Source organism: Apus apus, chromosome 7, assembly GCF_020740795.1.
Source record: "Apus apus isolate bApuApu2 chromosome 7, bApuApu2.pri.cur, whole genome shotgun sequence".
Lineage (NCBI taxonomy): Eukaryota > Metazoa > Chordata > Aves > Apodiformes > Apodidae > Apus > Apus apus.
The window spans coordinates 28,727,693-28,742,973 of record NC_067288.1 but is presented as its reverse complement, the minus strand read 5'-3'; the positions used below and the strand labels follow the sequence as shown (position 1 = coordinate 28,742,973).

Below are 15,281 nucleotides of genomic sequence, written 5' to 3'. Positions count from 1 at the left end.
CTGTAAATCCTTACTTTTAAAATCAGATGTATTTCCCTTCTATAGGTAGAACCAAAGACTTTGTTTCCAGCCATTGCTGATATAAAATAGTCCTGTTCTTTTCAAGAGTACTGCTCTTGGACATGAGGACTGCAGGTGCCATCTCACTTTGTTGGCTTTTGGGGGTTCAAAGATCTGCCTGCAAATCCCAGTAAGACAAATGAAGACTGTGCACAAACCAGTAAAACAGCCTATAATTTTCTAGCTAACTTTAGCAGCAGGATTTCTTATGTTATGCTTTTTGGTGTATATCACACTAGAAAAAGCAGGAACCATGGATGTAAGAGAACAGCAGAGAGGATGATCTCACCAGGGCTGCACTGGCCAAGCAGAGGTGGAGGATGATGTGGGTTACCTGCTCTCCCTTGAGCAAGACACCAACAAAATCAGAGTAAAACTGCAGCACACTAGATGAAGACATTGTTGAATCTGAAATTTTTATGGAGCTGGAAAACAAAGAAAATCAAGTATTTAAGAAGCATCCCTCCCGGAAGCTGCAGTGTCCTCATTACAGTCACTGCTGTGGGGCAGGGCTGTTTGGGGGAGCCCTGCATTCATGCCATATGGTTATGAGTCAAGGTTACAGACTAGCCACTTTGGGGGAACAACACAGCTGTTACCACAGAACATATACATTCCTGGAGGTATAGGATGGCTCTGCAGCCACTCAGCTAAATTGTTACCTGAGCTAACAGGCTGCTAGACAGATTTCTCTGCTTTCTTATGCTCTCTGACGGCTGCGGTCAAAGTGTTGGGGCAGCACTTAACTTGAGAGAAAGTAACCAGGGAATGATTTATTCACTACTTCTGGCAGTAAAAAAAACCCACTATGGAGCATCAAGCAAAATGATCAGGCAGCAGAGAAGTGGTTCTTGCTTACACAGCTCCCAGCAAAACTGGCACTCATTGCCATGGGATGTTGTGCCGAAATAAAGAATGGGTTAAAACCAACCAAATACATCTCCAAAAGAAAAGTCCACTAAAGGCTGTCAAACACAAGGATGTGAACAGAGCCTCGGGCCCATGAAACCAAGGTGTTTGCTGTCAAGACCTGTGAGACTACTCTTAAAAGCATCACTTGATGCCTGTCCTGCTGTTGTATTCTTTCCTTAAGTGCCCAATACCAGCTCATGTCAGAGGTGTTATACTGGGCTAGGTGAGCCTTCAGGCTAGTTGAGAAAGCCATTTTTCCCTCTCTGTGGACAGATCCACATTTTTTTTAAGGCTGGAATATGCTGTACCTAGCAGCTGAGAAACAGGAAGATTGCAGTAGGTATCCAGCTCAATGAAATCAAGATCTCAGGACTGCTCCTCACTTTGTGCACAGCCAGGGGAACATCTAGAGTCAGTTGAAGCAGACACAGTGTGGGAAAGGAAACGAAAAAGAGAGATGTTTGAGTTTGCTTCCTGTTCCCGTTCCTGTACCATCTTCTCTCTGTCCCCTAATGCCACACATTGCACATTTCGGGTGAAAATGTTGCCTTTAAAAGAAAGGCTGTTTTCTCCTCTGAAGCAAAGATCAAAACGTGTGCAGGGAGCACAGTAGCTGCACTGTGTGCTCCGCAGCGGAGTGATGGTTGTACTGGGAATGTTAATAAACAGTGCCGAGAGCAGAACTTCTGCATAAAAAGGGGTGTATGTTACATCTCTCCCCCTCTCCCCTGTCTCATGCAATATTTACACAGCTGTGCTTTGTAAAATGTGGAGGGGACCTTTTTATTATTATTTTTTGGTAATTTATTTACCTAAGATAGCCCAGCATCTGTTTCGTGGTGAGCTTCTTTCACAAAGTTTCACAGTTGCCTTGACTGATGCAAAAGGAGGTCATGGTCCTTACTCAGTGATCCTAAAGCCATTTGTTTCCACCACTTAGCCATTCTATTTGGCTAATTTGTGTTCTGCTCTGTATTTTTGGTTTGTCCTCTACTTGGAAAAGTGCATCCCTTGGGGAACTGATCTGGTTAGGTGAGTATTTTAGTTATCTGCTTTATAAAATGCAGAAGTGCACAGGAATTTGCAATAATATGCATCATTTACTGGCTCTCAATATGTACTGTATATTGGCTCTGAAGACTACTAATATTTTCCAGCTGCCTCAAAAAAAAGAGAAAAAAAAGAAATAAGAGTTCAATGCAGTCTTTGCAGTGGGTCCTCTCCCATGACTGCCTTCATAGGTGATGAAGACTTTTCCTGTATCCTGAAGAATTAATAAGCCTGAACATTTTTGTACCAGCCACATACCACAGGAGATAAAATATTGCTTCTACTTCCCAAACACATTAGAAAAAGCAAGTCTGCTGATCTCAACTGCTAAGACAGCACATGAAAGGAATGCAGTCCATTTCCTAACCAAGATCTAATCTATAGAAGAGTTTATAGATCCAAGTCAACATCCTGAATTGGTCCCAGAAGCAAACACGAAAACTAGTTCAACTTTAGGAAGACAGGTACAATACTTCCAATGTCTTTAATCCCATTTTGCAATTACACAGTCCCATGCTGCACTATCAGATGATTTTCAAGGATAACTGCATCAGAGGAGACCTGTCTGGAGCTCACAAAGATTCACGTTTGACAGACTCCAATTCAGCAAGAAATGCAGGGCCATATTCAGAGGGGGCTTCTGTCCTTCAGAGCTCACCTTGGAGAAGATGTAAGAAGGTGTCTGCTCTTGTCCTAGTGCCAGGGAAGCTTCTAGTTTTCACTTGGTGTCAGAAGTGAGACATGAACCATATCACTGTCTTTGCATTATTTGTAAGTGTTAAGGTGGTCTTACGGCTGTCCCAGCACACAGATGATCTGCTTTAAACTTGGACAGTAGAGTCAGTGAAAACACTATGTCTAGATGATGGTAGCACCAGGCCAGTCAAAACCACAATTTTAATCTGGTATCTGAAGTGAAACACTCTCTGCATTCTGTAACTCAGAACTCCTAAAGCTCCATACTCATTGTAAAATGATGCATCTCCTGACATGTGGAATTAGATGCAAGAAGCAGAGCCACAACATTGACTGAATGACTTCTCCAGGACAATCCTGGAGGGATAGTTTTCCTCAAGAGATTACAGCACAGCTGAGACATGTGCTCTAACACTTGCATGGGATTATTAATGGTATTAAAAATTGAAAGTATAGTTTAGGCTGAATGTCAGGCTCAAGTTTGTTTCGTTCTCCAGTTTATGGAAAAACAGGAGCCTTTGAGAGGTGTGAAAACATCTAGGAGTTTTCAATCTGATCTGACTTTTCCATCAGTAGCTCTTTCCACACCTCTAACTTCCATGATTTTGAGACAGGAATGCCAGCAGCATGGCATGTTGTCACAGGTCTCATGCTATGAGGAGAATCGCCAAAGAAAAGCTGAGCTATTGATCCAGTGGTAATCTGCTGTCAAAATGACTATGTCTGTTGTAGCAAATGAGTGGTGTTAATCATTCGACTTGATGAATGCTTTTGAAAAGATGGACAACGCTCAAAGCATCACTATTGACCTGCTGCATTTTTCCTGGCTCACTTGAAGTTCTTAATTTTTGCTGGCCTTGACTCCCTTTAGAGTTGAAGTTATCCATTAAGGTGCAGTTCTGGAAAAGATCTGTTTAAAATAAACAACAACTTCTATCGGTGAGTGACTCATCAACTATGCAGCAGCCTGATTCTGATTGCCTGGCAGAGAAACACACATTTTGTGCAGGATCTGATAAAAGATCTATAATGTGCTAACACAAACCTATCATGTAGCACCTGTGACTAACAGATTGTGATATCAAAGTCTTGATGCCTAAGTGCTCCTGTAAATGCATTAAACTTTTAGTGGCAGGAACTGTAGACTGCCAGTGACAAGGAGCTGATATGGTATTTCAGTAAAAGTTGATAAGTGTTATTGCTGTTAGAAGAAAAGAAACATTTTATGTTCTTGAAAACCACTGGGCAGCTTGTGTTTTGATGGGTTACTGTAAAGCAGAGAGCGGGGATAAGGGAACACACTGACTCTGTGAAAGCAAAACGACATTTAAGAAAAGCTCTGTATTCTGCAGTAGCTGCAGTTCCTTGAGGTGTGCTCCCATCCTACACTTGGCTTGTGGCATCTTGTTCACTTAAACCTAACTTTTTAGGCAGCAGCATGCACATGAGGACATGTTTGATTCCATGTACCAGTAATGGAAGCATGAAAGGTAGCACAGGCCCAAGCACACTCTTGGTTGTGGCAGAACTAGGATGTTGGAAGACTCTGTAAAGTGGGGAGAAATGTTGGAAACTGTGTATAAAGCCTTGTAGATGAGGAGAAGCATGGGTCTGATTGGGAATGGAGAAATGGGCAGGAGATCTAGTCACAGCATACAGTTTAACAAAGAGAATAAGTTTTTTCAAAGAAAATGAACAGTGCATGAACATGGGAGGCAACAGGTTCTGTCTGCCGGACTGCTCGCGGCATCTCTTCATCAGCTTAATGGCACAAATTAGCCTGATGAAATTTTTTCTGTTGTAAACCAAAATGTTCTGGCCACAAGAGAAACATGATCTGTTTCTGACCTCCCATGCGAAGAGCCAAACTATGCCGAGGGCTGGAGGTTTGCCTGGTTGCGAAATGTTCCCATCGTCTTCAGATATGAAGTTCAATGGAGGAAAATATGGCACTGGTGCCTGCTGAGAGATGTGTCCAGGTATGGAAAGAAGCTGCTGTACAGGCAGGGACAATCCTAGTGGATGTGTGAGTGTGCTGTCTGACCTTTCTTTGCACACTGAGAACTGGAGGGCAGGACAATGTCACATCTGGGAAATACCGAGTAAATATAATTGGCAGGGATCCTGGACAAAGACCTCCTCCGGTCTAAGGAAAAGAAACGTCTCCTTGTTTTTTACTTTCTTAAATAGGTCTGTGAGTATCCAAACAGTTCAGCTTAAGGAAATGAATAAAGATCATGAAATTCCTGTGTTTAGTTATGATCCAGTGAAAACTGCCCACTACAGCAAGTCACTGAAAATTAGTGCCAGAGAATTATTTGATATTGAATACTCCAGGTCTGAAGTTGAACGTTTTCCCAGTAAAAAGGGATTATTCTTCTATTCCCTATTTTCTATAATACATGGTTCTCATGTTTTTAATCATATTTTCTACAGTCAGTCCCTTGAATCATTGGCAGTAATGTAGCACAGTCATTGGAAACTTCTCTGAATCCTGAGTTAGTGTGTGGCTTCAAGTCTTTTGATGAGCCCACAGACCTTTTGCCTGAGGACAGATCAGATGCACTCTGCATCCCTGATGCCAGAACATACTACACATATTTTATCTTCTAGTTAGTGCCAGGCAACAACCATGTTCAGGGCATAAAGAATGAATAAAGAACACAATCTAGGATCTCCCTTACACCACTTTCTCTGGCATTTCCAAGATATAATTCTGAACAGACTTCGAAAACAAACTCTTGTGGTCATCTGTTCTATGCCTGAATGAGTCTTTCTGTTGTGTAAGGAATAAATAAAAGTTTCTTAGAGTTTTCTTCAGTGCAGAGAATCTGCTAAAAAGAAAGCCTATGCCAGATTTTAAAAAAGGGTTATTGAAACAAGAGTTTGGACTGGTTGCCTGCATGTGGTTGTTCCATAACCAGCAATGGGGAGAGACGAGGTACCGTAAGTTAGAGGTCACTGTCACTGCAGGAAATACTCTTGAGACAGGACTGCAGCTCCTCAGCTGCATAGAAACTGCTCAGAAATTATTTTCAGACAGTCCCATAGATGGTGACATGAGAATAAGAAGCACTAGCCTGAGTGGTGTAGTGAGCAATCATGAGGCTGACTTTAATAGCATCTTAACTACCAAAGACATGTCCAGCAGTCTAACAGGGAGCTCTCTGCTTTGCTGCAGGTTCATATAATACTATCAACTTCATGAGCCCCTGGAACTGTCAATATGTCTTTCAGTCATGTACTGCAAGTGTTATTACCAGTTCCTTAAGGTTTTTGCACTGAAAGTCTCATTTGGTTCCTGGAGCTTTCAAGGGGAAGACATGTAAGAACCTAGCACAGCGTGACTGGCAGCAGAGCAGCTGGGGTGGAGTTGGGGAAGGGAAGGTGGTTGCCATGCTATGAAAAGCCCCATCAGTCTTTCTGTGGAAGAAGGAGCACAGAGCTCTACCCATGTTGCAAACAGGTGCAGTGTGGGGCCAAGACCACAAATACAGCAGAGCTAATTGTCCTTTCAGATATCTCAACAAGTGCAAGGAGTACAAACATGTACCTTTTCTGGGATTACCCTCTTCTAGGGACCAAACTAACTTGTGGAAACACAAGTACTAGGAAGATCTAAGTAAAGAAATTAATAGGATAATCTGAATTTGCATCTCAAATATCTTTCTATGCTACACTGTAGAAATACAATGGAAGTGAAATTGGCAAATACCATCCATATGCTATGACTGACAGAGCACAATGTGAATATTTCTCCTGAAATGAATCAAAAGAATGCATTAAAAAATGCTTAAGTGTAATACTGATATGCATTAAGTCAATATTCTCCTATTATGGAATTAAAAAACTTCTACCTGTAATTAGGGTTACCTCTATGACAAGCAGAGCTGCCACAGAACTGAACACAGGCCAGCTTTGTACATAAGTTCAAAGCCAGTGTGGTGTTGCCTTATTTTCTTACTAACATCATCTTTATCCTCTCTTGCCCTTCTTCTCAGTTAACAAGAGTTATGGGCTGAAAGTGCTGAGATAAAGTAATGGTAAGGAGGATACCGCAAAAGGTATTTGAAAAGCAGAAGTAATTTACTATATGTCTGCTGTGTTTTACTTCCTAAGCCTTCCTGTTGTGAAAGGAAATTCATCTTTTCTGGCAGACTCCAGCATTTTTAGGCCTGAGAGCTCCCCAGGAGCTTTCGAGTGCAGGTAAATGGATGCAAGTCTCAAGGAGTACAGTACAAGGAACATGGAATTAATGTTGGGTTTTGCTTTGGCTGTCACATCTGACGTATAAGGAGAGTGCTATCCTTGCTTGCAAGAAGTGTCAAGATGTAAGCAACACAAGGCTGAGTCCTCTGCTCATTATGATGGGTCAGAGATGCCAGCAATGGAAAGGTCATGTTGCTGGTGGGAGAAGCATGTAGGATCTATGCCCAGGGAAGTCTCCACGTGAGACAGACGTCAGGGTGCTCTGAGTCCCAGGGCCCTGGGATGTAAAAGCAGAGAGGAAGGATGTGGATGGACAATAGGTGCAGCCTGTGTTCTGCACGCAGCGGAGAGCCTGAGAGTAGGCACAGGGGAAGCATCCACTGCCTAATCTAAATAGCACACAGAGTGGTTTTGTCCTCTTCTGTTCTCCTGCCAGTTTGCACATATGTTCTGAGTATACAGCCTGCCCTCCAAAGACCACTTACAGGGGCAATCACAGGGAAGCAAAGCAGGAAGAAAGTATCCAAAAAGGGAATTTGTTCAAGAGAAAAAAATGGAGACAGATGTAGAGCGACTAGTCACGGCTGGCGGTAAATAACCCTCTGCCTGGAGTGCTCTCTTTCTCTAAGAGGAGTTTGCATATTCCATTTCATACTTCCTTTCTAGGAAGTAAAATCTTTGCTTTCCTGGCATTTGTTCTTTTTTTTTTTTTTTCCCCTTGTACACTTTTTCCCTTCTGCATGGTCTAAAATTGTCTTTTCATTTTCCTTTTCTCTTTTACATTGTGCTCTCTCTTCAATTGTGACATTTCTCCAACCACCCGCTCACACAGACCTAATTTCCCTGCACTGTTCCAGGCAACATCTTTCACTTCAACCCTCTCATAGTCTCTGTGCCATGAGCACTTCCCTCTGTCTCTACATGTGCACAAGCATACGGGTGCTTCACACCTGCTCCTGCGTTAAGAGTCCCCCCTTTTTTCTCATGTGCACACCTCAGAATTAAGCAAATGCAACACACACAGACAGAATATTCATCCTCTCACCCCCATAAACCTGTCAAGGCATATAGGCCAAGAAGCTATCTCTGCATAAATCTAAATCTCCTGCAAGGAAGCAATCTACTCAAAGGCAATAAAGCCAAAGGATATATTGTTATCTTTGGTGCGGATCCTACTGGGCTGGGAGGCTGGCTGCTGGCTCCTCTCTGAACTTTCCTTCCCAGCCAGAGCAGCCATTCCACAGACAAGTCTAAGCTTCCTTTCCTTGGTTTGATTTCCTCCTCCCATTGTTTGGCCAGTAACCCAAAGGACAGGCTTTAATTATGGAGTTTGGAAACCTGGCTTATGCTGCTCTGCCAGCACAGGATAAAACTTCAGCCTGCCTTCTGAACCAGCACCATTCTGCACTGCTGATACCTGCATTATCCCACGCAGCATAAAATGAACCACATGGAAGAAATGCCAAGTCAAACAAAAAGATGGTTTTAGTCTTTAAACTTCTACTGTGAATTTCACTGAGAAAAAAAAAAACACAAAACACTGAAGCTTGGAGATTATTCTGTGTTAAAACTGTGCCATCATTTTGACTGCAAATTAAATAAATGGCAAGGCCTTTTTCTGGACAAGAGAGACTTTGGAAAGAACAGATAGGAAAGAGGTCCAGGCTCCAAAGCTCCCCTCTCAGAGAGGAACTGCAGAACATCACCAGGTAATACAGGATGTTAACATAATTTGTATGGCTTTCAGGTGATCAATATATTTTCTCCCCATTGAAGACTCGTAAAACATTTAACACTTCTGGAGATAAAGCACCCATGTCAAATTCAGAGGGTCAGACTTTAATATCAGACCCACGTCTGATTTCCAGGGTAATGCAGGGCACTGTGCCCAGCACCACAGCAGGATGTGTCCCTCAGCAGGAAGCACCATGTACCATGTCACCCTGGCATGGAAGGACACTTCAGTACTGATTTGTCCTTCATCACTGATGAGCTGTGGCTCTTTAGGTGATCTCTCTGCCAGCCATGCTCTCATAGTGACCCTGTTTTACAGAGAAGCTGAGGCAAGGAATTCAGAGGAGAGGCTGCTGGAAAGCCACAGCAGAACTATTGGGGTGGGGCTGCATGGATATAGCATAAAGATGGTTTGAAAGTGAATCCCACGCAGGCAGGAGAAAGCTCTTTTCCTTCACAGCTGTGACAGTGATAGATGGCTTGGTGAATCTGAGCTATATCTAGTTGGTACCTGGCTTGAGTCCCTGATGTTGCAAGGTGATTTTCTGCCATTTTACAGGCAAGACTAAGCAGAACCTGGAATTCTTCTGTAGCATGTAAGGAAGGTTATGAGGAAGGAAGGACTTTCTCTTCTCTGATTTGTTCTTACCTCTCCAGGCACCTCAGGAAGTTTAATACGGCAGTTGTGCTTCTTGATGATGGGCACTCAGTGGTGCCAAGAGTGGTGGAGGTGCTTTGGAGGGGTAAGGGTTTAGGTACTTCTTTGTTCCACCTCAGCAGCTCAGTGCCACCACCTAGCCAGGACTTGGATGAGACAGAGGGGATGACCACATGTGGAGAAAACCACCAGAGGTGACAACAGAATTAATAGCCAACCTCTGGCTGTTGCACAAATGGAGAACATTTGTCATTAACAGAGAGTACCCCAAACTTTGGGGGGAGTTAGCCCCCAGTCTGACAATGATGTAGAAGCAGTGACCCAGTCAGCTTTTAGCCATCTGTGCCTGCAGAGGAGGTTGTGATCTCTCCCTTTCAATGGGCACCGAGCTTTTGTTTGTGTTTTTGCCGCTCCATGAGCAGACTAGTTTAGTACAAGGTGAAGCTCTGCCTCACATCATCTGGAGCCTGGAGCTGATGGAGGAAACAGCCCCTAGTGTCTCCTGAGCAGTAGAAAACACCAGAGCCCTGGGGATGGCGGCAGCAAGGCAGTCATGGGGAGCCTGGCACTTGTCTGCCTGCAGGTCCACCCTCTCCTCCTGCCAAAGTGCCACATCTGCAGTCAATAAGGGCCCACAAGCTGGCTCCTCCTCATTAGAGGAGAGAGGGCAGCTGGCAGGGGATCCTCCAAGGGCTCTGAGGCACGGGAATCAGTCCACTCCCAGTCTGGAATAGCCCAAATTTGGTGACTTTCTGGGCATGCTGTAAAGGACAGCTGTTTGACAGGGTCTCCAGAGAAAGATGTGAGTATGTTTCCTACATGATGAAGGATATAGGTGGCTGGCCAAATGCCCACACAACTGATTTTAATGCTGTTCAGGTTGAATTTACTTTTTTGTGCTGTATAGTTCATCATACACTACGCCCTGGACAGGCATGTGTTGTTTCAAAACAAACACAAACCGTATTATTTTAAATCCAAACAAACAAGAAAGAAAAAAAAATACATATTGCGAAAGACCCTTCGGGCTGCTTAGAGGGCCTTCTCAAGCACTGGGAGTCTGAAGATGAAAGCACTGCTTGCCTTCATCTAACAAATAAGACTTCTGGTATTTTTACTGGCAACAAATACCTGATTATTTCGCTGTAAGCAAAACTGCGGGATTAACTTCACCTCTGCATGCACTGACCCAGAAAAATATTTCCAATAGTATTAAGCACCCAGATGATCTCAGGATAAGTGATCAATGGACAGTTAAGTATGCAACATAACATAACCCAAAAGATGATCAACAAGGAGGATCACACACAAAAATTAACTGAGAAGAGGCAGAAGAGCTGCTTCCCAAACCTTATGAAGTATAACGCCCAGTGATATCTAATTTGATATGAAGCCTCCAATCACACTTCATAGTGTTGCAGATTAATATAACAACTCCTTCTGTAAGACTCTTAAAAGTCATTACTAAGTGAGCTCAAGTGTTGTATAACGCTTGAAAAGTCCTTCTACCTTATATAAGCTTGGGGATATTTATTTAAACAGTATAACTGTAGGGCACAGACCAGACAGGTACTGCTTTTTGCTAGGCAGTTATCACCGCTACCCCAGAGCTGAATCTGGACGTTTTGAATAGAAAAAGACCGCCTATCTTTTGCTGCGTTATTTAAATACTTCAGATATTTGGCCAAAATACAGAAGTGACACACTACAAAAACATTCACAGCTGCAGGAGCAATAAAACCACTACCATATTGTCATTAGACTGACCTCAGAAGAAGTTACAAGATGTTCAGAATTGATCACCTTTCTACACAGCATTCAGTGTTTTCTGATAACAAAACAGAGCATCTGGAGATGATGTTTTTGGGCTCTGAAAGCCATGGCTTACCTGGCTCCACTTCATGCCATCCACTTGACTGGCTGCCACTTCCTGGAGAGCGCCCTTGGCTTGTATAAAATGGCTCCTCACCAGGACTGTCCATCTCATCCTCCACAGACTTGAGACGTTTTGTAGAGCTGACAAAGTAAAAACATACAACAAATGCCATATCTGTATGGAGAATAACAAAGGCACTTCTGTTGGGATTTATCTTGTTAGCCCTGCTTGAGACCAACTTGGTCATGGGAGCTATAACAGTTTTTACGGCCCTGAGAAGGGGAAGGTGACAGTTCTGCACAGCCATCCTGCCCGCCCAACCTCTCAGCAACCATGTTTTGTTTCTGATTTGCTTCATTGCCAGTCTCTAAGCTTCCACAAGATACAAAACAACCTCTCACAGAGTCCAGACTGAACCCTTACACATGCGTTAGTTTAACTAGAGGATGGTTTAGCCTCTAGGACATTTTTCAAAGTGCACAGCAGTCAATAAAAAGGCAAGAATTTAATCTCTATTGTGTGAATTTTGACTTTGAATGAATATGGTAATGACACCCAAGACTTATTTTAACTGTCAGATTTTTCCACAGCTCATTCGGAAAGACAAATTGTTTACCAGATCAAACTTATATCTTCAATCTTTTAACTGTAGACATTAAATTAACCCAGACTTCAGTCCCATAAGAAGAAGAGGAGACATGTGAATGATACAAGAATCAATTTTTGGTTCAAATATTCACATTATCCTACAAGTATAGTCACTTTACTCTGCAACTGTATGCCACCAAGCATAAAAAGCCCCCAGCAGGTATCTCTGGCCAGTGCCAGTACTAAAGGCTTCCCTTGTGATCTATCACATCTCCCTCACAAAAGGCTCAGGAGACAAAAGACCCTTTCAGTGGTCTCTGGTGGCCACTGACTCAGACTCTAGTAGTTCTGCAGGGAGAGGATCCCAAAGCCAAAGACTCTCAGCTTGGCTCCATTTTCTATAATGAGTTGTACAGACTGCGTGGGGACGTTACCGAGAATTTCTCTTCTAAGTACTTTCCAAGGCTGGGCCAGCTCACTTTTTTCACCAAATCTGTATTCTATTAAGACTCAAGGCATTCAAGAACAGGCTCCTCTGTGTAGGGGGAACATATTTCACAGACATAAAATATTCCACTGCAATTTCTATTGGCTTAAAACTTGCAGGCTCTCCGCCGCTCCCCACCCGAAGCTCTGCACAGGTAGGAGCTGGTGGGTATGCAAAATCAGTTGGTGAGAAACATGAAGAATAAGTCTTGAGGAATGTGTGGAATGCAGGTTTGGCCATTCCTTAATTTAGAGAGTTGTTATGTGTCAATAGGGGAAACTGTGTGCATACAATATAATTACCACCTAATAATTCTGCTGAGTCTGTGTATTTAAGGAAATTTTTTTGTCTGACTGGGAACAGCCTAATGAGAGGAAAACAAACATATTACCAAGTTATTAACTACCCATGCTGTTTATAATTAGCTCCTTATCAGTGGTAGCTATTTGCAGAAGAATAGAAGAACAACAACTGAGCTCTTAAGTAACATTAATAACCTCACTTTTTTTTCTTCTGGAGTCACAAGTAAATTCTACCTGAAAATGGTGCTTATGATGAGCACCGTAGAGTAGGCAGTTTACAGACAAAAAAGAAGGAGCACAAAGTTTTTAATTTATGTGTAATGGGAGTTGTAGTCACTGACCTTTATAACATGCACACTAAGGGCAAGATGTAGAAAATTCTTCCAATCACTGCAAACTGTAATAAGCTATTGTAAAGAGCCTCTCTTTAAATATTCTTTTGTTTTTAAAATTAAAACAGGAGCTATATGCAAGCCACAGAAACTTTTCATGTGTGTACTTGCTTACTTCAAAGCTGGTGGCACTACAGACTAAAACAAAAATGTGAAAGAACCCTGGGCTGAAGTAAGACTTTCTTCTCATGTCTTTGAAATAACTGATCTATTTTGGTTGTGGGGGGAAAAAAAATAATAAATCTGGTTCCTTAATAGTGTTCAAGACTACTAGAGTGACTGGATGTCTCATGGATGGAAGGCAAAAAATAAAAAATATCCTTGTTTGATAGTTGGCATTTAAGCCAAAATCTAAATCAGACTGGGCAGTCACTTGCATTAACAATTCAGTTTTCCAAAGGCTGTGTCACAAATTTCTAAATGCTGTATGAAAACTAGAGTGCATGATGGGCCTAGGTCCTAAAATGCTGTTAGTCTCACAGATACTAATTCTTACAAAAAAGAATGCATATAAGTCTAGCTTAAGACTTTCCTGCTAGGACAAAGTGGCACATCTCAATATGCTCCAAACTCTTCTGCCATAAGTGAAACTCCAATAATTCCAGTGGAACTTCTCCTGATACACCGAGACACAAGCCAGAAGTTATACAGGTTAATGCAGCAGTTTTTCTTTGAAACTTGTATGTATAAAAAGAACATAAACAGCAATTCAGTCGAACTTTCAGCTCTGTGAATCTGAAACAGCTCCACATCTTGAGGCCCCCAAACAGCTTGTCAAAAAATTTAATGGTTACTTTCCCAGATGAGTAATGACGCTGGCCTGGGTTTCCAAGTAACCCAGTAGTAGGCAGAGATTAAATTACCTGGTAGAGGATGTGCTAGGTAAAGACCTCCTCATTGCTCCTGGGCTCATGCTGTAGTATGAAGAACTTTCCAAATCTGAGAGGGAGAAATTAGGGCCTGTTCCTGCAGCTATCGGTGCTGGGGAAACAAAAGAGATTGCAGTAAGTCATGTGAATAAGGTATGTATTGCACCTGAAAATTACTTTGTGCTTCCTCATGACTGTGTTTAGTCTCATGATGAGAACAAGTGGGACGTGGAAATAAGGAAGTACTAATGGTAACTGGCATGGCAATCAAGAAAATGTCAATTTCATCAAGAATGCAATGTTCCATGACAGACTTTTTCTTACATTCCTCCAAAGGTATTAGTTTCTTTAAAAAAAGTAAACAATTGTGGCAAGACTTCCTCTTTAAGCATTGCTTTTATATTGATATAATTCTAATGGCTACTGAAACTTGCTGCTTTTGCTTTTAGGACAACATTGCATCTATTGGCATAGTTACAAACAGGCTGTATCATCCCTCTAGTGTGCTTGGCATAAACTATAAGCAGCATAGGCAGGGAAATACACCTCAGGACCTTTGAGATATATGTGAGGTACATCCATAAGCACAGAGGTTATAAATGCTCCTTGGAGAAAGCAGAAAAGCAGATGAGAAAACCTGCTTGTGAACATCTGAGTTTTCCTCTGGCCTCTCCTCCAGCTGAACCAGAGCTTGAGACATTACTCTCAGAAACTTTCATCCAGCAGCTAGCTTTCCACTGTTCACCTCTCATTACCTTATCCAGCACCCAAATTTTATTCTAAGGGATATGAAAACCTTTCATTTCCCTGTCCTAGAGCCTTGGTTTTACACTAAGACATAATGAAATCCTACACACCCTGAAGTTTGCAGGCACAAGCTTATGAACCCCACGTGCCATATCCTTCTGGGAACAGAAAAGGAAGAGAGCAGTTTAATGTTAAAAGTCAACAGATTATGCATTTCATGAAGAAATGTGACTACACCGCACTGGGTCCCATGTCCACTGCTGCTGCTCCAGTGCTATTTAAAGGACAACACAACTTTGGGAGCTGACAACTACAGATCATGATTTTCTCTCACATCCCAGACACATCTGAAAAAGGATGTACTGCACAACAAAACACACAAGCTTGGCCTGAAATGTATTGTCTGAGAGCCCTGATTCACAGCAACAAAGGCAAAGCAGTCTCAATGCCACACATGGATGCTGAGCCAAGTTTAATCTTTGGTCTGAGAATCTGGCCCATTTTCAAACATGAAAAAATCTTCCACTCCGACAGAGCAGGAGTGAGGAAACGAAGATGGGATGGCTCCTATCACCCAGCAAACATGTCTGGACTGAAACACAGGCTTCTGGGAGTGCTGCCACTGACTGTAACAGGGCCAGTTTTTCACCCCAAGTCTTAAGGAGCTCACACTGTCAGATTTGACCGAGGAATAATGTAGC

The 15,281-nt window shown here is 42.5% G+C and overlaps 1 protein-coding gene across 15 annotated transcripts in view; it reads right to left on the bottom strand.

The window, feature by feature from the left end:
* The window catches only part of NFIA (nuclear factor I A), a 249,013-nt gene that overhangs the window by 66,117 nt on the left and 167,615 nt on the right, over window positions 1–15,281 (bottom strand). For all 15 annotated transcript variants that reach the window (XM_051625243.1, XM_051625249.1, XM_051625237.1 and 12 more), the window contains 2 exons: window positions 13,828–13,945; window positions 11,208–11,335 (listed from right to left, as the gene is read on the bottom strand). In XM_051625243.1, the coding sequence (XP_051481203.1) occupies window positions 11,208–11,335; window positions 13,828–13,945 (246 nt within the window). The remainder of the gene's footprint in view (window positions 1–11,207; window positions 11,336–13,827; window positions 13,946–15,281) is intronic.